The 24420-nt window shown below is 42.0% G+C and overlaps 2 protein-coding genes, 1 long non-coding RNA gene and 2 pseudogenes across 14 annotated transcripts in view; 3 read left to right on the top strand and 2 right to left on the bottom strand.

Moving 5' to 3' along the window:
• The window catches only part of KLHL32 (kelch like family member 32), a 142670-nt gene extending 141419 nt beyond the window's left edge, over positions 1 to 1251 (bottom strand). For 8 of the 9 annotated variants that reach the window (XM_039569030.1, XM_039569029.1, XM_039569032.1 and 5 more), the window contains exon 1: positions 1145 to 1251. The gene's annotated coding sequence lies outside the window, so the exon portion shown is untranslated. The remainder of the gene's footprint in view (positions 1 to 1144) is intronic. The other variant, XM_039569034.1, reaches the window with a different exon arrangement.
• Positions 1252 to 2461: 1210 nt separating this feature from the next.
• On the top strand, positions 2462 to 4501 carry LOC109144854 (annotated as a pseudogene).
• Positions 4343 to 4952, top strand: LOC120411636 (annotated as a pseudogene).
• A 3860-nt stretch (positions 4953 to 8812) lies between these two features.
• On the bottom strand, positions 8813 to 18341 carry LOC104692058. 3 transcript variants are annotated; one of them, XR_752306.4, is made up of 3 exons: positions 18030 to 18341; positions 14491 to 14572; positions 8813 to 10481 (listed from the first exon to the last, which is right to left on the bottom strand). It is a non-coding gene; the product is annotated as an uncharacterized LOC104692058 (long non-coding RNA). The 3 variants fall into 3 exon arrangements; XR_002045902.3 differs by having other exon boundaries at positions 17929 to 18341; XR_002045894.3 differs by having other exon boundaries at positions 14491 to 18341.
• Positions 18342 to 18529: 188 nt separating this feature from the next.
• NDUFAF4 (NADH:ubiquinone oxidoreductase complex assembly factor 4) lies at positions 18530 to 23564 on the top strand. Of its 2 annotated transcripts, none has more exons than XM_039569479.1 (3): positions 18530 to 18752; positions 19540 to 19637; positions 21781 to 23555. In XM_039569479.1, exons 1-3 carry the CDS (start codon positions 18626 to 18628, stop codon positions 22093 to 22095), a joined length of 540 nt encoding a protein of 179 aa, XP_039425413.1. In that variant the 5' UTR covers positions 18530 to 18625; the 3' UTR covers positions 22096 to 23555. The 2 variants fall into 2 exon arrangements, with proteins under 2 accessions (XP_039425413.1, XP_039425414.1); XM_039569480.1 differs by lacking the exon at positions 18530 to 18752 and adding an exon at positions 18923 to 18980 and having other exon boundaries at positions 21781 to 23564.
• Positions 23565 to 24420: the final 856 nt, after the last annotated feature.

The following is a 24420-nucleotide window of genomic DNA, read 5'->3' on the forward strand; positions in this document are numbered from 1 at the left end:
CTCTGGGTCTACTCCTGATCTTTTCATGACTGAACAATCGCTGCCATGAACATTTACGCAAATAAGACTAACCCCAACTTGCTTTTGAAACGTTTGTAAGATTTCTCCTAGCCCTACAAAATTAGAAAAATTCATGACAAGCTTTAAAAACTGTAGTCACACTATTTGCTAGGATCAACATCTGCAGTTTATTTCCCCGTGGTAAGATTTAAACCGTAATCCCATTTCTTTCACATTTTACTGTGGTGTCTGGTGCCAAGCCCGCTGCTTCCCAGTGTTTGGTGTGACAGCTATGGATCAGCTGTCACTCCGACTCCGCCAGAGCCCGCTCAGACAAGCCGGGCTCGCTCCACGGGGGGAATGCAGCCTCCACCGATGGCCTGGGAGAGCGGCAGCAACGAGCCATCTGCAACCTGCGGCATCGCAGCGACCCGCGCTCCCTCGGGAGAACTGCTCCAGATCGACCAAACGGGAAATTTCCTGCCGGGAACCAAATCCTTCCCCACCATCAGCTACAACCACCTGAGCAGCACCTTTTCAACTGCGAGGGCTGCAGATACAATGTTCCAGCAATCACGGTGCCTAGATCATTTGCAGTTGTGATCTCTCGCATATTTAAACGCCGGAGAGGAGCAAAAGCTTGTTTTTGTCACTCAAACGAGTCGCTTCAAGTCCAGGTTCACAAGAGCGCGGCTCACATCAAGTAACGAGACGCCTTCCAGCGCCCGTGTCGCGGCGGCAGAGCCATGTTTCGCGGAGCCGCCGCCAGCCGAGCACCTGGAGCACGTCCCTGCTTAACCCCGCGGGGAGCGGGACTCACGGCGCCCCGGAGCCACCCCGGGCTCCGGCTCATCCTACCCCCACCGCCGCTCCCCGCCGCCTCCTACGCGGAGCCGAGGGCCGGCGGGAGCGCTGCCCGGTGCCCGGGGACGCCCCGGCGGCCGGAGCTGCCGCTTGACCCGTCTCCCTGGCAACGGGGACACTGGCCCTCGGCCCCCCCTTCCCCGTCAGAGTCCCCCTTCCCCACTGCAGCGCTGCTGAGCGGCCGGGGCGGCGGGGCACGACCGGCGGCCGCCCCCCGCCCCGGTCCCGGTTAGGTAACAGGGGCGGCGAGGCGCCGCCTCGGGCCCGGCCGCTCGCTCACCTCGGGCAGGTGCCGGGGCCGCGCACGGCGGTGGCGGCGCCGCCTCTCCGCCCCGCTCCGCTCCGACGGCAGCGGGCGGACGAGCCGCGGGCAAGCAACTCCCGCGCCGCAGAGCCGCCGTCCCGGCTGTGCCACTCCGGTGCCCGAGCGGGAGGAGCTTCCCCGCCCCGCCCAGTGCGCAGCGGCGGCCCGGCAGGGCCGCACCTGCCGGAGGAGGAGGCGGGTCGGGCCGCGGGATCCCGGCGCCGGGTGTCGTCCGCTCCCGTGGCGCTGGAGGGCCGCTACTGCAGCCCGCGGTGCCCCCGGGAGGCGAGGGCCGCCGCGCTGCCCACCCGCCGGGACCACGGCCCTGCCGGAGGGCTGGAGGGAGAAGGCCTGGTTGAGTGAGCCCTTTAAGTAGCGCTAAGTTTGTAGGCAGAGCACCTGCGAGGCGGGGTCAGGAGGGCTGTCAGGGGAGCATTGGGAAAGAGGATTTTAGGGCAAGAGATACGGCTGGAAAGGATGAGGTCTCTGCAGGATAAGGACCAGAGCGCTACATCCGAGGATATTAAGGCATCAGTGCTTTATCATCCTGTTACGGGGTTTAATGTTACTTTTTAGAAACCTTATTTGCAAAAGTGATGAGGAACATCCATCTGAGATACAACTGCTGCACCATCGTGTATTTTTCCAAATGCCATCTTTGCAGGGACACAGGACCCAGCTCTGCAGAGAGGCTCAGTAACAGTGCTTTTCTCTCAGCTTCACCTCATGAAGCTGAGAGGTGGTGGGAACTTTTCTTCCCGCACCCTCTACCCAATCCCATAATTGTGAAGAACATTGAGGAGAATTAAAAAAACAAATCTAATGATTAGTGATCCAGTCATAATCAGCACGACTGGAACATGTGTTAATATGTAGGAGAAAATACTATTTTGAGAATTGCACAGAGCAGCTCTACTTTAGAACATCTTGCCACTGGATTTTCTTAGGAGTTTAGTTCCGGTTTTCTGATCTGTGAAGTTAATATGAAAACAGTAGATCCCAAAAATCTCTGCCTCCATCTCCAACATACCTCCATATTAAATTTTACTTACATGCCACATCAGAGGAGTTCAAGTCTTTTTCAGATAACAATTCCTTAAGACTTTTCAGCATGTGGGCCTTCAGTTAAGCCTACTGACAGATGAGTTGTTTCTTGTCAGGTGTTTGTGAAAGGTATCTAGAAATACCCCAATTCCTCATCTGCAGAGCAGACAGTAACAACTGGAAAGTTAGCTCAGAAGGTGCACCGGATGCAGTATATGGAGTGTTTTGGGTAATAATGCAAACCTTCCCAAAGTCAAGGGTCAAGCTGCTTGGTGCTTATGCAGTGCAGTACCAGGCAGAAGCCCATGTTTGTTCCAAAACACAGGCATAAGGACAAAGCCAGTGCTTCACTAGAACCAGTTAAGTCATGTGCAACACGAAACTGTTATGACTATAGTACCTTTCTTTGTCCAAGTGGGTTTTGAATGTCTCCAGAGAGGGATACTGCATGACCTCCCTAGGCAGCCTGTTACAGGGCTCTGCCACCCTCAATGTAAAGAAGTTCTTCCTCATGTTGAGGTGGAACTTCTTGTGTTGTGGTTTATGGTCACTGCTCCTCATCCTGTTGCTGGACACCACTGAAAGGAGTCTGGCGATACATCATATCGACTATTAGAAAAAGTCACAGAGATTGACAATGATTTTTATTCTTCTTTTTGTAAAATTCTCTCTTCTGGAAATACATAAGGAAGGGCTTTTTTATCTTCTGAATCCAATTCGCAGCACTAGAGAAAGACTGCAGATGTTCAATGATCCCATATACAAGACAGGTGTAAATGTGAAAGGCTCAGAAGAAATAGCTGAACACAACAAAAATGAAGCCTACCAAATCTTGGAAAAAGGTGCAGCAAAAAGAACTATTACAGCTACTTACATGAATTCATATTCCAGTTGATCCTACTGTTTTTCCTTGACCATTCATATGAAAGTGATTCAAGCAGATGGACAAGAGCTTGTTAGAACTGGGAATACAAACTTGCATGAGGTAAGAACACTTCAGTTTGGGGCAGTTGATAAAAGAGTTTATGAAGCTGGAAATACCAAGTCATCTATTCTGATCCATGAAAGAGTTATTGCTGCTCTTGTGGAAGAAGACACAGGGCATCCTAAGAGGATCCTTCAAGACTTTTGTAGAACACAGAACATCAATAATAGCCACAGTTTCTCCCACATCTATAAATCCCGAGGGAAAACAGAGTACAGTGAAGTATGGTCACAAAGCAAAGAATGTGATGAAACCTTAAGTTAACCAGCAGCTGCCTAAGGAAGATACTGAAGATATTAAGCACCTAAAAGGAGACCTCGCTGCTGCACAAGAGTAAAATGGAATCTATATTTTCATTGAAAATTCATGTAGCCCTTAAAGGAAAGCTGACAGTTTGGGAAGAACGAGTATATTGAGATAATGAGCACCACAGAAAAAGTAATGAAAACAATCACTAAACCATTCACAATCAATAAAAGCAATGAAACAATGAAAACATCTGCAATTCAAGGAGAAATAACTGAAAAGAAGCATAGACAGATCGGCAAGAAACCAAGATTACTCTAGCTGAGAAAGAATATATGGTTTCAGTTCCGAATACACAAAAATTCATGGCACAGCTAGCCATTTGGTCAGTACTGTTAATATAGATGATGTGTCTGTGCAAAACTGTATCATAAGAAAGCTGTTGATCAACACAATCCTATTATCCAAATAGATTTGCAGGAGAAATTAATGTTCTGGTCAATAAAGTACAAGAATCAGTTAGTGAGAACTGTCTGAAGCAGCAACAGATGTTGACATCTTATACATATTTTATAGGTGTCCTCCTATCTATCAGTTGTTCAGCAGATAATGTATTTGCATTAGTTGTATTAGGGTCTTTCACCTCTGTTAAAAAAATGCTGACCACTGAATTTTCTCAAGTGTCTGAAAATGTGTTACAAAATATGACTGTGCCATTTGCTAGTAAAGCTGAGCCATTCAGGTTGACTGAGAAGCAAATATCTGGATCAGGAGGAGCATTAAATATCTTGACAGCAATGGTAGAAATTGTCCTGGAACTAATCTATTTGTTTCAGAACAACATAAGGAAATTTTCTGGTTGATGAGATGGAGTGCCATGAAAAACAATTAGTATCTTCTTAGGAGATCTCTGTCTCACTCTGAAAAAAATTACAGAAACAGCCTATTTTTTTTCACAGCTGCAAAGTGCTGTGGGAATTTAAGAGAAGTGGAAATGGAAAAGTGTGTACATACAAAGAATGCAAATGAATTAGTGTCCTCACTATAAAGCTAGCTGGACCTGTTGGCACAGGAGATGCAGAAGAACTTAGCTTCTATACTGTCAAAAAATGCAAGTTGGAAGACTACCATCACTGCTGGGCAAGAAAATGTGTATCTGGAAACTATTGACTTAGCAAGCAGTAAAACTTCTGCTTCAAAACAAATTTATCGCATCTCTGGATAATTTCTTTCAAAAGCTCAAGGACATAAATGGTGGTTTATGGCCATATGTTTCATGGACATAAAAGAAGATGCTGTTGTAATCCATAGTCTGTTCTTAGCAATCTAAAAAAGGCACCTCAGGACACTGGTAAATGGAGGGAATTTAAAACCGCTCAGATAGTCAACTTTATGGATCAGTAACAGTCCTTCAGCAACAAGAAACAGCAGCTTCAGTGCTTGCAGCAGGGAACAGAAGGTTTAGGAGTGAGAGCCGTATTTTTTACTGGATATTTTGTTCTGCATTAAGGTTGCAGTAGATGCGGTTCGGAACTACTGCACTGTAAGAACACATCCTCCAATACATTTTATTATATGCATATCAAGAATACAAATAGTTGTGTTCAAAGATCCTTGACATACTGCTGGAACTAAAACAAACTAATTGCCAATTTTAAAAGCATTGGAATTCACCCATAAGAGCTACAAACCAATGGCCTATATTGACCTTAAAAAAGGAAAGAGCATGTCATGGTGCTGCCAGCCAAGTCCAGGGTCTCCACACCCGTGCTCTCATTTAGAGGCCTGCCTGAATGACTCCTAAAAAAAGGATCTTCTTATCGATTTCCAGTTTGTGCTCACTAAAAGCCAGTCAATAAGTAAGAACTTATTCACAGCATGGAATTGTCCTATAGCTATTGAAAGCTAGACAGCAAGCAATTCTGTGTAACGGGGAGATGCAATGGATTTATATATTATATACAACTTCTCTCAAGAACAACAGTAAATTATGACTTGCAGCATTTACCGTTAAAGAGAAAGAAAAATTATCCTTAAATAAAGGCTTGTCAAGCTCTTTTACTCTCTCTCTCTCTCTCTCAAAGCTCATATTGCCACAAATATACTCCCTTACATATTTTTTAGAAGACTGACTTCAGAGATTGGCATCAATGTAATTTCTTTATCACTGCAACATATGGCAGTCTTCCCTGCTGCCAAAACATGGCCGTGTTTCAGCCTCAGGGTACAGCTGGCTTGAACTTAAAACTGAGACTGCTTTCAAACATAAATACAGAATTTTGTGTTACCCCTTCAGACACTATGAAGAAAAGTAAATTAAAATTTCTGTCACTGGAACCTCTATGAATACTACAGTGCGTCATGGTTCCAGCCACACCAGGAAGTATTTTTTCCTCCTGGTTTTCAGGTAACATCTAAAATGATTAACAGTCACTGTGTCAGGATCATGTATCACTCAACTATCCATACTGAACACTTATGCAGTTCAGATTCCCGTATGGTTTGCAAGATTCTCATCTTATGGTGATTTATGATGAATTCCCCACACAGGCACAAGTTACAGCAATCTCTGATCATGTGCAATCAGTGTTCTTGTAAACCTTCTGTTCAGAGGTTTTTTACTACTCATCTGTACTTAACCCATCAATTCCTCTTACAGTGCTCTTCATGATTTGCAAAGCTGAATGTAAACCTGCTGTACTGGTGGTGCATGTTATCTCAACATTCTGAAAATTAACCAGATAAACACAGGCAATTCCTAATTGTGTCTGAAAGTATATCCAGCACCACTCTTTTGATTAAAAACATGAAAACATCAAACACTACATTATGTTCTGAGCAGTTCTCTCAGTTGAGCATTTTCCAGGTTACACGTCAGTACCACAAACATCTAAAAGAAACAAACAGAATAAAAGTCCAACATTAAAAAAGGAAGAAAATGTAGTATCTGCAATCCCACCCTCTATCATCATTGCAACTGGAGCTAGAAGAAAACCCCTAAGTGCCTCGGGTTTTCTGCTGGTTGGTGGAGCTGACAAACACAAACTACATGAGAGCACCTGCATAAAAGAAGCCCAGTGGGCAAAAGAAAATTAAAACACATAAGGGAATAACTATTCCCTTCTCAGTAGAAGCTATATAAATAGTAGTGTTAGCTGTAACATTGAAGTTGTCTAGGTTATTGCTTTGACCTGGTTCTTTCATTTGGAACAGATTTAGTCACATGAGGTGACATCCCCTATCGAAGGAAAGAAACTTCCTGACAGGTAGGGTGTGTAAGGTCCTGCTCGAACTTTGCAATGCTTTCTCTGCTATGTATGTTTTTCTGAATACAGCCCTGGATGCAGCCCTTAACATTTGCAGGAAGGGAAAAAGGAAGTGGAGGTTAGACAATAAACGAAAAAAACAGTTCTCTAAGCAACCTGTATAGTACTTTTGGTAGGTAAATTGCTGGCCACTGAATGTTAACAATTTTCTTATTCCTCCATCTCCCTTTCCTAGATCCCCCCTACACCCAAAGAACAGTTGAGCATGGCTCAGCCTGAAGCTGGTTTAAACAAAATCATTCTCAACTTCTAAACTGTTGAAATCAAAAAAGTCTGGCACATTAGATGTGATACTCCACAGCTTTTATTTCTGTGAAGTAGGAGGTGTATTTCTAACATCAAGGAAACATATTTTACTGTCAGTACTCTGAAAATGTAGCTGCTTCATTCAGCATGTGGCTGCAGCAAGAGCATCAGGCTGGAGGCTCTGATGTATGAAAACCTCTGATCAGATGAAAGGGATCATGACATGGCTGGCAAAGAAAGAGTAAGGATAAAACCTGGGGTCAGGAAGAGGGAGAAAGACCATGCACTCCTGCAGTGCTTTTTACACTGTGATAGATGAGCTTGTATATGTAATGCTTTATGGAGCCTGTTGTAAGCCTTGGTACTGGCACTCTGCTAACAAAAGCGTAGACCTTTGTGTAGAGCACTCTGCAGGTCTTTGTTTTCAAAACCAATGAGTTTTTTCTTCCTTTTTTAATGTTGGACTTTTATTCTGTTTGTATAACAGTGTCTTTAGATTACTCTTCCTTCAGCCTTTTCTTACATTCAGGTCCTTTCTGCAAATGAAAATAGCATGGGGATACTGAAGATCTGAAAGAATGACTGAATGTTTGCTTCACTTTTAATTCTGGGGCAATTAGACAACCAGTTATCCCCCTCATAAGAGGGAGGATTCAGGTGTTAGAAACCTGCGGGGAGAGGGAGAGCTCATAAAAGTAATTTATTGAGCTTAGTCTGTCTGCAGAACCAAAGGATTTTCTATCATCCCTTCCACAACTACAGCTGGCACAGCTGACCTCACTGTGCTAAGTATGCAGAGCAGCAACTCCTTCCTCACGCAGTTAAAAAAAAAGTTAACTGTTTAGTCATAAAGCTCTCCTAGTTTCTAACCTCTGAAGATGAAAAGAATAAGAAGAACCAGTGGGTACACAATGGAAACACAGAGTGGGACAGTGAGCATGTGTAGTCTTCCTCTACGTGGGACTATCTACTTTCCAGGCACCATCTCGAGAATAGCTGATTCCATATCTGGTCAAGGACTTCCAGCATTTCGCTATGCAAAAGCACCTGCAGAACTCAGTTATCATAGGCTGCTACACCCAGCACTCACAGTTTGAGGCTTGCTACCTTTTAGGTTGTTTCAGCATATGCTACCAGCCTTTCATCCTTCTCAGTATGTGTTCTAACAGCTCTCTGTGGTTTTTAGGGCATTATTGAAAGTTCTGTATGGCTTCATGTTGTGAGAGCATGAATTCATAGACAGTGTTAGGAAGAACTAGGTAGATATCCAAAATAATGATGTTCTGTAGATACCAGCGATACAAGGTCACAGCTTACTCCAGCTCCTCAGCGTCTGAACTAAGACCCCTGCACCTTTGTCAGGATTTGTGCACTGGAAACAGAAGATATTCTAGTCAACATATTCACAGAACAGATGAGTCCACTCACAGGGGTGCTTGGGCAATATGGAAACCTCAGTTTCTGAAAGCCTGTTATTTTCATGTGCATGATTGGTGCTGTTAAATCAGTGAAGGAAGAACTTTCTTAGTCACACTGGTGGCAGAATAGTAACTCTACTTATTCAGACCAAAGATTCACCTAACACAGTGTAAATGAACCCTGACAGGCTGACATTCCAATGTTTAACTCCTTAGTTAAGGAACAGTAGAAATATGGAATAGACAGTTTCCTAAAAGAAATCTGTTTTTTCAAATAGGATGGAATCTTTAATCAATCATATAACTGGTGATAGAAGGTGCAAGTTCCACACGTATGCAAATTTGCTTACTTTGAATGTCACAAAAATACCAGTAGAGATAAGGAGCATGCTTGTTTTAATTTTTATTTTTTTGTCCATGTTTTCCAGAATATATGTTATGTCTTTTTCCATTCTTGATATTAACTAGCCAAGGAAGTATCTGAATACTGCAAAAGCCACTCTAAAATACCTCTGCATAGTTGCCCAACAAATGAGAGACTGAGACACAGTTCTCTGAAGGGTCTATGCTTGCTTTCTCAAAATTTCCTTGTACTGGTTAGGCTGCATGCATGGTGGTCTGCAATATTATCATTTGGATCATGATGAAAGACAAGAAATGGTGCTCCATACATCAAATACTAGACAGGCTGGCCATGTAGCCCAAGACTTGCTCTACCTTGATAAGAGATCAGATTTAGGTGTAATAATTGTTAATCCATCTAGTATATGTGGGAATAGTTCTGTATGTATGTATGTACTTGGAGGTGAATTTCTGTAACTCAATCATTTTTTAACAGGCATACTAGTCCAGAGCACAATGTTTCTCTTTTCATCACTATAAAACATCAGAGATGCTAGAACAAAAAAACAAACAAACAAAAAAACCCCAGCAACACAACAATAAACCAAAGATTTGACAAAAGAGCAGGACAAAGAGGAAGATCCTTAGCACATCAGTTAGAAGTCCTCTTCTTGTCACTGACAAATTAGGAAAGATAAAATCACTACTTTAGATACCAGTCTTGAAACCCCTCAGCCATTTTCTGGATCATGACTGTACTTGAGGAAGACATATGTGCTATGCTTCTTACTCACCCTCTTAAACAAGGGGTATCTGAAAAAAAAAATAGAATAAAAGAACAGAAAGTGAGTGGTTTTCTGCACAGGCAGTGGATTGAACTGGCTTACCACGGAGGCAGAGGAGCCCTTCTTACCAAGGGGGCTGAGGGGTGGCTACTGGCAGAAGAAGGATTCTCCTTTAGAGACAATGCACTGTTAGACTGCAGCTTTAAATTGCGTCTGGTAAGCACACAAAAAAGATACTTGAAATTAACTTCAGGATGATGGATTCCACTCTGGGAACCAGGCACTTGTCTGCTTATATAGACAGAAAAGTCATAATGGTGCAGGAGACACTAAAAGGCTGCAACTTACTTTCATGAGAGGTACCTTTGATTTATGAAAAAGTCTAAATCCTATTTAAGGTTACTAGGAATGATAGCCTACTTCCATTCCAGCTACAGTCAAATACCCTTTTCTTAAAAATTTATTTTATCCAAAACAACTGAAGTCACTGCTCAAATTATTCACCAGAATGAGAGGCCTGGAGTGGAAGTTGAATAATCTGGTCTGAAATCAGGAGGGTTGAAAATTGTCTGGGGAGTCACTCTGTAATTTGAGATAAAGATACAAAAAGCAGCTTGGAGGGAGACAGGTTATGGAAGTCATTAAATGAAACATTAGGGTTGTGACAGCAAGGGCTATAATGACAACAGCCCCTCCTGCCCACAAAAGCAACAATAGCATACAATTGTGTGTCTGTGTACATGGGTGAGTGAATGTTGCCTGGTGGGGGCCTGAGACTGAGCACGGAAACTATCTCCTATTTCCTGCTGTCCAGAAAAAAGGGGATTATGTATACAGTTTGATAGGAACAGAACCCAAATGAGCAAGATGCCTTCAGAAGAGTCGTTGAAGTCATCTTCTGTTTTGCCCAGTGGGAATAACCTGCAAAATCAGAAACACCAGATAAACTGTTAGCATTAAAGCAAATATTGTTTCCATTTAACTCCCAGTCTACAGGGGCAATAAAAAAAATACATGTATGGTCGCCTCTGGCAAACACACATAAGGCATTAATAAAATGCTAAGTTGTAAAAAGTATCAAAATTTAAACCTTTCAGATTTTTCCTATTGTTAGGAAACAGGACCACACTTTCACAGTTTTTCATAATTTTTCATAATAGCTTTTAATTACACATTTTCTGACTATACTTTAGCTTTTTACTCTCTATTTTCAATTTATACACTGCACTACAAAAAAAAAAACAACCCACACCTTATTTATGCCTCAGAAAAACAAAACATCTGAAAAAAATATTTAATTTTAGCAAAAAGTGTAACTGCTGTTTTAAAAATTGCAGTGTTACTTTCCACTCCATTTTCTAACCTGTCTTAGGATATTGTGGAAGAGCCTGAAATACATGTGAATCAATAGAAAGAACAAAAGGCAATGGTCGACATCATCCATTCATTAAAAAGAGAAAAATGTATCTTGCTTTGTTACTGGGAGCTGCAACAGCTAGTGGGGATCACTGGTATGTGCATTTCAGCACTTGAAAAGAGAGAGAGAGGACAGATTCTGAAATCGATATTGTCCTGTCTCCTATGAGAAGAGCCTGTAGTTCTGCTTCTCAACCCCATGCCCAAAACCAGAATATAGTACATCCACACAGGTGTCAGAAAAAAATGAAAACACATCATTGTTGGAGCAATTAACCAGTAGAAGATGACCCACGTTTTCCAAACAGATTGAAGTATTAAACAAGAACAAATAACTTAGCATGTTCCCTCTGATGTCTGAACAAAAAGTGAAAGACTGCAGAAGCAGCTTGCAGAATTCTAAAAATCTCAATTGTCCTTGGGGTGAGAGGTGAATTTCCCCATGCTGCAAAGAGAGATGCCCTGCAGGGATCATTTCTACAGGCTGACAAGAGATTTTACACCAGGATGAAACTGGCCCATGTAACAATCCATTGATGAGTCTGGCAGCACTTCTGACAAGAGAGGCTTTGCTGCCGTAATTCAGACAGGCCATCAACAGACATTTCCTCTGGAGTAACTCAGTGTACTGAATTATTTAAAGTCTGTCATCCACAGGCTGAGACCTGCTACTTGTAGGTACAGCAGGGAACCTCATCTCCTGGCAGCTCTTAGATGCTGAGACCTAGTCGCACAGAGAGGTGCTCAGAGAGATTTCTTTAACTAACTTCTACCAATTTTGTGCATGTGAAATTTATCATTTGTTATCACTTATCAGTATACCCTGCAGAGAATTCCTTAATTCATATTTGAACAACGTGAGTCACCCTGACAAACTGTTTATTGACTAAAGGAAACTTGACCATTTTCAGCATTTTCTAGCCCAAAAAAGTACAATAGTACCTACAGAGTTCCTGAACTAATGCTTGAGAACACTGTTTTTGTATTTTGTTATGTATACAGGAAAGTGTGGTAGCTTCATCAGGATCCCAAAGACATCTTACATAAAGAAAGAGCTCTGCCTTCAAGGAGTCTCAGTAAATCTGCATTAAAATGCTGGAGCTTTGAAGCTTAATCATGTCCTTATTATACAACCTAAAAATGAACTTTTAGTACATACAGGCAGTACTTTAAATATTTGGGGATCTCTTTAATGGTGTATTTTAGTAGCCCCCAGAGCAACCCGACACTTGCATGTTTAACCACTGTATCTCTCTATATAATTAGTAAATGTAACTGTTCAAAATACATCTGTGTCCCACATGCTGCCCCGAGATTTTTGATGCTGTGGAAAGAAGAGGCACACAAAAGGGCTCTCTAACTTCAGTAATTATTTCCACTTGAACTCTAATACTGGTAGTCACGTGTTGGTATCATTGAAACCTTTTCTTCTTTCTTTAATGCATTCTCTACCAGCACAATTTGGGTATGTAATCACACAGGTAAATGGTGATACATACAAATGAAAATGCTCAGAAGACCTGGAGGAAGAATGTAATTAATTTTCTGTATTAGTGTACATAAAGTATAATATCAGGGAATAATGCAAAATTAACTGAAAAAATCCAGCATTTGTCTCAACTATATCCTTCTCTGTGACATATGTTTAGGAATACTGCATTAGGTGTAGACCAAATCCTTTGTCGTGAACATTATTCCTGTTACACTGTGCTACATAAAAATCCATACTGGTATATTCCTAAATCAAATAAAACATAGTATTTTATGGTAAATGAAGCAAGTAGATAATAAATCTATTTTGCCCTGATCATCAATATGTCTAAAACTGTGTCTCTAATTAAGGGCTTCCACAGGGTATTTCACAGTAAGACATAAAACAAACAAAACCCATGTAGTAGACAGAACATAGGTATGAAGAATCTTCCCTCGTGAATTTTTTTCCTGACCCTCACTGAATTACACTCCAAATTCTAAGAATTTTTGATTCATTTAAAATGCAGATTTTTGTAGAGAGGTTTGGATTCTTTCCCACTATTTTCATTCCTATTTATCCTATTCTGGATAAATGTTATTGAAGTCAATAGGATTTTATCTGTTTTACATGTTTTAAGGTCAATTACTACACAGTTGCTACTTAGAGTTTAGAATAAAGTTATTTCAACCAGAAATTTAAGAAAAAATTGTTTGAATCAGCAAGACTTTAATATTGTAACTCTACTGGTGACTGCGTATCTTAGAATATTCATTTGTTTCTTGGACTAAATGATAAATGAATGTGATATATTTCTCTAATCACGCTCTGTTGTTTATCTTTTGGTAATGCAATATTGCACATTCATCTTTACTTCAAGGCTTTTAATTAAAGGTTGTAGGTTGTAACCCTATGGTCACATTTTCTTTGCTCTGCAGTCTGGCAGCTTCCCCTAATAGAATCCTCTCCCAGCATTAGTGTAGATACATTTGCTTTTTGGAAATTAGAGGACTTGAAATGGCTTGTGGAATCAGCCAGGAAAGTTGTGTAATCTCACTATGGTATTCCTTGAATATCTGCAAAGAATCCTCTGTGTGTGCCAGGCAGATTTTTAGCTACTGTGTCTAAAAGAATACAGGTATAGGACATGGACTCAAATGCTACTTAACCAGCATAACACTGATTAAGCCACTGAGCTATTAAACCACACTGTAACTTCTCCAGCTTCTTAAGATCTATATATAAGCCTTCTTTAAGACTGAGATATATATAAAATGGTTTTAGAAGTGTTCACTGAGGTCATTTTGGATTTCCTATTCTGCACAAAATTTGGCTCCTCATAGGTAAATAAAACAGACTTCAGTTTTTCATGTAATTCACACCTGCAAATACACAATTTGCAAATTGCAGAAGGATGCAATTCAAGTGTAAAAGGAATAAATACAAATGGTTCTGCAACTACTTATAAAAGCATGGAAAATCAATCCCTTGATACATCAAGTCACAGATAATAGAACTAAATTATAAAGTTATGTACACAAAATGCATCACACCTGTATAAATAGTTATGCATCATCATAAATTAAAACCATATAGAGAGAATAGAAATATCCTTTGGGGATGGAAAAATATTACATTATTGTAGAAGAGCATCTTGCCAGCACACATAGGTTATACATTTGTTATTTTTTATGTGTTATATTTCATGAAAGAAACTCCAGCAAATAGCTAATATTCTGAATCTGTTTACCAGCTATCTTCTGGACTATCAGACAGCTACTGCAGTGGCAGTGCAGTAAAATCATGGCTACTGTTACTGCCTCAAATCAGTACAAAGGATGTTTTTTGTCTTGGGCCATGTTAGAGCACCAGCAAAGCCAGCCCAAGATGAGCCAGCCACCTCTCCATTCCACCCAGTCTCTTCCCACTGCTGGTTCACCTCCCCCTCACTGGAGCTGGTACAGTTGTTTCTGTCACTGCTGGAGGAAAACAATCTGGCAGCAAAGTGCAAACTCTCACAAGCAAACCAACCAACCAACCAACCTGGCAGCAATACCACTCCAAGGTATTTGCACTCCTCCTGTCATATGCCTTTTGTTTCTCCTCTTGTGTTTCCAGTAGCTTGCTGTGGGAACAGTGAAATCATCAGTGATTGATACAGCTTCGGAAAGTTAAGGGAGCTCTTCTCTTTCTTAAATCAGACAATCTATGCAATGTTGTTTGCTCTGGAAGTGTTCCTACATCCTCACTCTGGCAAGAGGGAAGAACTGAAGTCGGGGTTACAAGAAATAATAAGGCTGAACGTTGTCTCAGCTAGTATTGCCACTGAGAAGAGAGCATGGGGTACTGAATCCTGTCAGTAAAAATGAAGTAAAAAGGCATGTGTAACTGATGAAATTAATTAATTCCAGTACCAGGCTGCCTCATTCTCAAATATGCTGGCTCCTACTGTGCATTTCCAACTCAAAGTAAACTGCTTCTTGAGATACAACAATCAGACAAGAAAAATACTGAAGATTATGTCAGGCATGTCAAGCCACAGTCAATCAGGAGAATTTAAATGCAATGTCTTTGCAATTAGTACTATCTGACAAGAAGCTAGTGATCTGTCTGGCCTGGTGTGTGAGCCTGCAACACTGAGCTTGCTGCACTTGCCATAAACTTCATCCACATAAGGACTTGACAAAAAGTCCTTTAAATAAAGCACTGCAGCCACCTAGCCTTGAAAATATGCAAGTGTTCAGGAACACTCTGATCACAGACTGGAATTAAGCAAAATCCTTCAATGTAGATCATTCTGTAGATACTTCAGAAGCCAGTAAATGATGGATCAGTTGAAACCAGTAACAGAGAAACAAACCAGATTAAGTAACAGAACGACCAAAAATCACTGAAAGGCAAAAGTGATCCATCAGTAAGTCCATCTCTCTTGAGTTCACCTTTACAAACTTGCAGGACAGTCATTTTTACTTGGCTCATAATCAATTCTTGTTAATTCTGTGTTCTCTGGTTCTGCCTAACACTGATGAGATAAGGAACAAAAGGATCAATGCTCTCATTGTGTTTACTGGTAAACCAGTAATCAGGATAGAGGGCTCAATTCCCTGAATCCTAATGATTTATGAAGTTGCTTAAGTATCCATTTAGACTGACATCAATTATGAACAAACAACAACAAAAAGAAGAGGAAAACAGTGTCAGTGGTAGAAAATCTGGACAGAATAAAATATAAACCTGTACTGCTGCTGTATTAGGGCATTCCTAATTTTCCTCTGTGGTTGACTGCTGTGCCATTCCCAGACCACAAATCACGAAGCAAACCTCACCTGCCTCCTCTCTAAGATTCTCTAGCTGGGCACCTGTTACCAAAAAAAGACTCTTATTTCACTGAGATTACCTGCCCATATGGACTTATACTCTGACTCCTGATCTTCTGAGTAGTGAAGACAGCAAAGAAACCTTAGTAGTACCACACAGTAACACAAGCTAATGACAAGACACTCCTCCCTTCTCTAAAGGGAATTTTCAATAGGTCAATCAGACTTTTGATGCTAGTTAACTATCAAAATTAATTTCTCCTTTTCCACTCAGCTACAGAACTAGCTGAGAAAGAAAAAAATACACACAACATCTAATCAAAACTGGAATGAAAAACTAAAAAGATTCAAAGAACCGTCACAAATGTACTTTTTATTTTCCAGGTGCACAGCAGCTTTAGAAATGTCTCTCCTAAGAGGTATGAAAGGATAAAAAGGAGATCTAGTGTGGCAGCCCATGGCACATGTATATCATGGGAGTTACAGTATTTTTCTCTGATGTGTTTGGTGCTGCCCGGCATTGAGAACAGGCTGCTCGTGTATATGAACTCAGCTGGATAGCCTGTGTTCTTCTCATGGGCTGTTATGTTATGTTATTTTTAAATTACCTGGAAAAATTCAGAGTCCTAGTTCAAGAAAAATGCATCCCATTTGAAACTCTATCTAAGCTGAATACACATACATTCATTTTTTAATCATCCCACTTGCAGATGCTTTATATGAAAAAAAAATCCAACTTCTTGATTATTTATATTTAATATCAACATGGTCACATTGGTAAAATACCAAATTATTAAAAATACATATTTTTTTTCAATCTCAGTTCTTCTGCTTGGTACAGTCTAAGAAAGATTCTTCAGAATAAAAATCTTGTACTTTTGGTGTGTCTTTATACATGAAAAGAACAGCTTTGTTCCATCCTCAGTGGTAGGAAGTGACAGGCAGAGCATGACATCACTCTTTATTTTTAACTTACTGCCTTCTGGTGAATTTATTTTGCTGTCAGTAAATATTATAGCAGTGTTAATCACATTCAGGCTTTACGAAGACAGAAGCCCTGTGCCGAGTTTGATCCCAGAAGCTGTGAGTTCTTAGCTTTTGAAGGAGAAACTTTGTTTCCAAATTTGGCACAATGGCTGATCTGCAGACAGATCAATAGGGATACGTCTCAGAGAAATGCTGAAGTACCTATAAAAGGTCTACAACCACCAAAGGCATCCATGTGGATTTTTCCATTATAGCCACACAGACAGACTCACCACTTACAAAAGTATCAAATCCTGGACTCAAGAACACAGGTTTAGTCAGCAAGTAATTGACTATAGATAATTAAATAAACTTGTCACCAGTCCGACTTCAGCAGATTTTAACAGCTTCCTATTATCACTATATCACTTGTCTTCTTAATTCATTTGCATGCAATGTCTAAAATAAGACAGGGTCAGAAAGCTTATAACCAGAGAACAAAAACATGTTTCTATCATCCTACAGACCACAAGAGCCTTTAAAATAAACAAGTGGAGAAACTGGACCTTCCTGCTTCCCAAAGACAGCAGAAATCCAGCACAGACCATGCTTATGTTGCCTTGTCTCCATTGTCTGTCTAAATCTATTTGACTTCTCTCTAAGGAAAACACTGTCATTCTTTAATCCAGCATTAAATGTAGCCCTGATAACGATCACATCGTAATTGTTACTACTAAATAAAGCTACTAGTAGAAGACCAAGTTCTGAAACCCCAAGTTTTGCATACCCACAATAATAAGAACAACTAGATAGATGCAAGGGCAGAAAAAAAGATGTTTCCCACTTTAAAACAAAACAAAACAAAACAAAACAACACCCCCCCCAAAAAAAAACCACAAGAAGAAGCCTGGTCTTTTTTCTGCCCTTCATTAACACTCTCACTCCAGGTGACTTCATTCAGGCAACTACTACTATGCACTAACTAGCAGCCCAGAAGGCACTAAGAGTCTGCAAACAGCATATACACAATTTCAAACCATAAGGGAATTACTTATCGACACAGCAGCTGGGATTGAAGTGTCAATGATCTCTGTTGGTAAAACACCTTATCAGCAGTCGTGGTTGAATAAAGTAGTCAACCATCAGGCTTTATCGCTTTTTGCATCAGGCCAATAGCTCTTACTCTTGTTCTTCCTACCTTCCTTTCTCTGAGGATTCTGTATATTTTCACACTTTGCTTCTTGAATCTACGAACTGATGATTCCACCTCAACAATTTAGATTCTGTCTACAATTTTACCTTTATCATGCATGGCTCAAGGCCTCCTCAGTATTTCCTCACAAGTAGTTTTTGCAACTTTTGCAAAGTCAGAAGAAGGGTTATTTGCTTGAGCTGAAAAAGAGGGTCTGCACCCTGAAAGCATTGTGTAGCCTACAAATTCTCAACAGTACGGGAGAAATAAATGTCCCTCCCTGCAGTTTGGAGCCGCGCCTATCCCCGCCGACAAAAAAGTGGCGACAGTCACGACATGACGTGTTCGGGGGCTCACGCCAGCCACCACGGCTAAAAAGGAAACTCTGGGGCAGCCCGCGGCTTTGAGAGCATTCCCAACGGGACCCGCCCGATGCGGGGGCTCCGGTCACGCACGCGTTTAGAAAAGCCACGGCACGACCAACGCCGCCCCGGGCCAGCGTCGGAGGCAGCGCCGAGGGCAAGGAGAAGGCACCGCCGGGGCGTACGAAGTGCAAAGCGAACCGCCTTGCCCGTAGTTCTCATTCGCTTGTTTGTTTGTTTTCCTGCGCTACTCGGCCGATTTTCTTCCGGTGCATTCGCCGGCGCGGCGCATTAACCCGTGTCGGGGCCTGCCCCGTGCGCAGGCGCGGCTGGTGGCGGCGATGGGCGGGCGGGTGACCCGCGTGTTCCGGAATTTTAACGTGGAGAACCGGGCTAGCCGCGAGATCAGCAAGGAGAAGCCCACGCCCGCGCCGCGGCACCCCACCGCCCGACCGGACGCCATGGCCGGTGAGTGCCGGCCTCGCCTGCCCGCGGGGCGACCCCGGCGGTGGGGGCGGCCTCTGTGGGCCCGGCGCGGGGCCGTGGCGCGGGCGGAGGAGGGGCAGGGGCGTGCCGGCTGCGGGGCGAGGGGCGGCGGCGAAGCCCCCGGTGCGGGGCCGCTGACATTGAGAGCGGGGCTGGGCGCGCGGGGCATGCCGGGAGCCGCGGCGGCGGTGACGGGGCGGCTGTGGGACGGTTGGCGGGGGCGGGGGGTCCCAGCGGGAAACGGCGTGAGGGAGGTGATGGAGGCGGCCTGTCGGGGCTCCGTGATGAGGGCGGGGGCTGGGGGCAGTTAATGGCGCGGTTGGTGGAGGCTGCTGCTGGGACGGTCGCAGCGGGCGGTCGGTGGAGGTGGTTGATGGGGCCAGGAGCTGGGGCAGTTGATGGGGCGGGTGAGGGGCTGGTTGCTGGGACACTTGGTGGAGGTGCTGCTGGGGGTTGCTGGGGGCAGTAGCTGGGGTGGCAGTAGGGAGCGGCTGCTGAGGCAGTGCTGCAAGCGTACCACAGGCTGTGCTTCCCGCTGTGCTGTGACGGCTGACTGGCCCAGCCCCACCATGTGAAGCGGTGTCGCTAAGGTCAGGGCTGTGGGAAGAATGACACCTTCCCAAGAGAACACGTTAATTTGCGGGAGCCATGCCGTGCCTCTGGGGAAGCGATGAGCTGGCAGAACTAACAAAAAGGAAACGATTTGACTCAGATCAATCTTTTCTCCTTTTTTTTTCCTCCTTTCCCTTCTTCTTCTCACTGCCTTTAGATAGCCCAGAGATAAAAGAAGAAGTTCTCAGAAAGGATGATAGGTTCCTCACCTTGCTAAAAGATGTTTATGTGGAGTCCAGAGATCCACCAGTGCGGGTGAGTGCATCTCTCTGTATGAGCCATACCAGCATCAGCTTTGTGGTCTTCAAACTCAGCACAGTTTGTGTCAAGAAAAATGCTCTTAGTGCATAAAAGCTACCTTTTTTTGTTAGATAAAAGTGGTGGTTTTATTACTCTTCTATACATCAATAGCACTGACTGTGTCTGACCCCGGGTTTTGAACATGTGACAGATTATGATTATACAAGCTTGTAAATGCTGACACAGTCTTCCTTTTTAACATTGAGTTGATCTTATATTGTTTTTCACCTAAATTCCTATTTCTGCTTCCTATGAGGCAGGATAGTTCTCCAGCCTTTTGCAAAGATAAAGGAGTTTGCCAGATGTCATTTGTTGAGTTGTTAGAAAACATTTGGATTGCTGGGGGAGCAGGGATGTGGTAGAGGACAAAGATGTTTACATTTTAATGGAGTGTTTAACTAGTGATGCTAATGTTCTACAGTGCAGAGACTTTTTTTAATCCAGCTCATGAAGTGCCTTAGGTTTTTTCTACATAATCTTGTGGGTTGTATGGTCATCATTTCCTTATTGCCAGTGGCTGCAATCTTCTAGTTTGAAAGGCAAAGCATACTCCTTTGTAAAATGCAGACTGGGGTTCAGTGTCCTCTTTTCCATCATATTGTGCTATGGCTTGTGTGTTTTACCTGTTGCTTTACTGGGCTACTTTATTCCAGCTGCTTTATTCAGCAACAAAATTTTTATAGTCATCTAGCAAAATCCCTACATCTCTCCAATTTGCCACTTACATGGTATTCAAGTCTAAAAATATTTAAAATGCAAATAGATTTCTTCAGTTCCTCCCTGAAATTTTCAAGTAATTTCTATCCTTAATTTCCATCACAGGTTAGGGCTCTAATTTTGAAGTGCTGAAGGTTTAATTTCAGTATCTTTCAATATTCATTTATAAGTCTGTCAAGAGAGATTTGAGAAAAAGCCAAAAGTGGAACAAATCTTTGCTTGATTCCATGGCTACTCTGAGGTTGCTGCCACATAAGACTTGCCCTTGTGGTATGTCTGCTTGCAGTTGTTAGAGCTCAGCTGAAATGTAATCACAGAGACTTGTGGGCAAAACAATACAAAAACTTTTTCCAATTCCTGATGTTATCCTGATGACTTTGTGCATTGTATACATGATGCCTACACACCTCTGTGTATGTTTGGGATGTCTGCCTGTGGTAAGTGGGAAAGCACCAGCTCGGGAGTCCTGAAGCGGCAGATTCCCAGAGACAGATGATCTAATTAAGATTTGAAAAATCATTCCTTATCCGAGCACAGATTTAGCACAAAGTAGAAGGAAGACATGGAGTACAGGCCAGACATTCCTTGTAGTTCAGAAACAGACACACAGGTGCTGTAGCATCCACATCAGTTTTCTCAGCATGTGAGTTAATACAGAGTGTCTGTTTGATAATCAGTGACTGTGGGCTCTGATTACTATATAAGTACTTCTAAATTTAAGAAAGGCTTAATTATATCCTTTTATTCAGTGTCATTCACTGGTTAAATCTTAATAAAAAGAAATATGTGGAAGTCAAAGCTGGTTTGGAAATTATTTGGAAATACGAAGGGACCTTGGTGAAGAGACTTTATGTGTCTACATGTTGCAGTAGTCATGGCAATTAAACTCCATACGATGCTGCAAAATAGCAGGAAAGCTTGTTCTCTAGACAGAGCAAAAGAAGGAATTTCTTTTAACAGCAAAACTAAAATTTGAAAACAAAAGGAAGGGAAGAGAGACTACATGAAATAGTTTTCCAGTGGTATCAGAAGGATACCAATTTGTTGTATGATTTTTTTATCCCTTCCAATGAATCAGTACCAAATATTAGGTTATCTGCATTTACATTTGGCTACCAGAATCTGTAGTTTGCCTTGTATGAAGGGCTGCCAAGCCAATACAACACTTAGAGTGCAATGAATAGGAGCTTCTCAGCATTTGGTTGGGAGTTGACACTATATAGAAGAGCTGTGGAAGAAGCTAGGCTGGCTAAGCTTTTAAAAATAAATATGGGGAAAGCTAAAAGGAAACGCCATATTTAGCAAAGTGATTTAGCTGCTACAGTATGCATAGTAAACAGAACTGCTGTTGAGCTCTTTTTGTTTTCCTTCCCTCAATTAGGTAAAAGATGGAGGTGGTGAACATCTTCCATGTAAACAGGAGGAAAAGAGACTTACAAAATTAGGCCACTTGGAAGCTCTAGATGTTAAGAAAGTTCCCATAGGCAAAATTTCCATTGTGGAGGCTCTGACACTTCTTAATAATCATAAACTTCAACCTCAAATATGGACTGCAGAGAAAATAGCAGCAGAATACAGTCTGGAACTGAAGGAGGTCAACTCTCTTCTGGAATTCTTCATTCCTTTCGCTGTGCAGGAATTTCCTAAAGAAACCAAAAAAGCCATAAAAAGTCATAAACCAAAACAGTTAACATAAAAATACTTGCCAAAACCTTGTGTGATCTCACTTGTGTCTTCATTTTACTCTCAAGTATATTCCGTGTCTGAAAATTCAGAGTCGATAACGTGTCATCCACCAAGGCTGCTTCCTTATGCCATTGAGATGTATTCCAGCAATTCCATTCTATATTGGATGGCTTCAGTGAAATGCAGCAATTACAGTTTGTAAACCAGAATATGACTAATACGTGGTATGAGAGCATGTCAGACAATTCTGATTATCCCATTCTAATGTTACGAGTTCAGTTCTAGCATTTTACCTTAACTGATTGCCTTCCTGAGCAGAGACTTCCTGGCCTGCAGCTAAACAGGTACTCTGTGGGTGTTGGCTCTGTAATTTCATGTTGCACTGTTCTTTCAAGGACTTGCTGTCAAGGTGTGTGTATATAACAAACAGCTGTATTTCTCTTGTATAAGAATGGAATAGTGTTTATACTTTGTAAAGAAGGTTAGCCACAAGAGCTTTTGGGAAATTCAGCTGTGTCAAACATAAAATAAAAAGAAGGTGAACAGCAAGAAGGCCTCTTTCTGGTGCTGGAACAGCAATGGCTCATATGTAACTCCTCTTTTACTCTATTCTGATTTAGATTAAATACCTGCACCTCTACAGGTGCTGTTAGTCAGGGAGTTTATAGAGTGATGATCTTCTGGCATAAGTCTCTTGCAGCAGCCCATGGCATCTGCTGTATGAGAAACAATGCTTCATATTAACAGGTAGCAAGGAAATTCAACTGGATGTACTAATTGGACCCACTAGGAGGACTTCTGTGAATGTTTGCCCATCCTGTTACAACAATCCTTTTTCCCTGTGGAGGCCTTCTCTGATCCAGATGTGGGCTAGATCAGGTCACGTTTACTCACAGCAACTTACTCCCATGCTACATCTAGGCAGATGACACAAGGGTGACACGAACGGCGAGGTAGTAGTGGTGGATTGTAACCTCGATACTGTGACTGTTCACATCTGTGTAGGTAAGAAGTTTTGCACTGACGAATAATCCTGTAGTGCAACATGGTCAGGTAAGCTGGGGAGATGGGGCAGCAGATAACCAGAACTGATATTTAAAAATGCATTATTGGTTGCCTTGCTTCAAAAAACAAACCCAAAATGTTTAATTTTATGCTCATCACTAAAGAAGGTGAATTTATTTAAAGGGTATAAGTCAGTACCAGGTTTACAATGTAACTTTCTTTTCAAGAACTTTTCTGCCATGTCTTTGATTCAGAGTCTGGTAAATGTCTTACCAAGAAGATGATCAGCTTTGTTATTTCACAGCAAGATTCCTTCAACTTCTGACCTGTAACATGGTATCTCCAGTAGCGTTTGCCACAGTGTATATCAAGGTTGTGCTTGCTTGATTAAAATCTGAAGTACATAACACTGTACCATAGTGGAAGATAACACTATGTGCATTGTATAAAAATTCAAAATTGTTAGTCTTTGGATGTGTGGCTTGTCATTTGTCCTCCAGTACAATAGGGTATGGAGCTACACTCTGAAACTAATGCACCTGAGTTATGTACCACATTAAGATTTCTTTGCACAAAATACTTTGTTTTATAGAACATTGTAACACAAATACTTTATTGTTTGAGTACTGTTCATCCTAATGTAATATTTAAGATAACACTCAGAAAACAGCTGTGGAATGCATTTGGTACAGATACTGTTGATATTGAAGATGCTGCAATTTCCTTTAAAATGAATTTTACTTATGGATTGAAGTTGATTAAAATCACACTACAACCAGCACCAGACAACAGCTTAACCACTCTCCCGTGACCACCTTGACATGTATTTTGGCATCTTTTGTCTGCCTTCATGAAAAGTCTTGTGATGTGGCTGCACCATGACAGTGCCCTGTCTCACTTCATGGTACACTGCTGTGTTGCTTACACCCTTCAGCATGCATGTGCTTCGGGATGTTTGGTGCTCATCATGTTCAGTGCCCCAGCCATACCATCAGGACAAAATCCTATCCACAAATGTGATGATTGTAAAGCATCCCTGTTTCTGTGGAGCCAGGATCTCTTCCTCAGAATGTATTATCCACAGTGGGGAAGCAGATGTCCCACAGCAGAGTTGGTGTCTCCCTGCAAGCAGATGAACTTGTGGCCCTGACGGCTTCTCTGGAGCAGGGTAGTTCTCTGGTAAGCTGTGTTCACCCCAGGAAAAGGAGATGCAATTTGTCAGCACAGATTGTTCTGCTGGTCACATGCCCCACCTGCTGGGCAGTGCCAAACCAGCATTACAAAGGTACTGCCAATGGTACAGGATCATGTAAAAATTTATCCCATAATC

This window comes from Corvus cornix, chromosome 3 (assembly GCF_000738735.6).
Source record: "Corvus cornix cornix isolate S_Up_H32 chromosome 3, ASM73873v5, whole genome shotgun sequence".
Classification (NCBI taxonomy): Eukaryota; Metazoa; Chordata; class Aves; order Passeriformes; family Corvidae; genus Corvus; species Corvus cornix.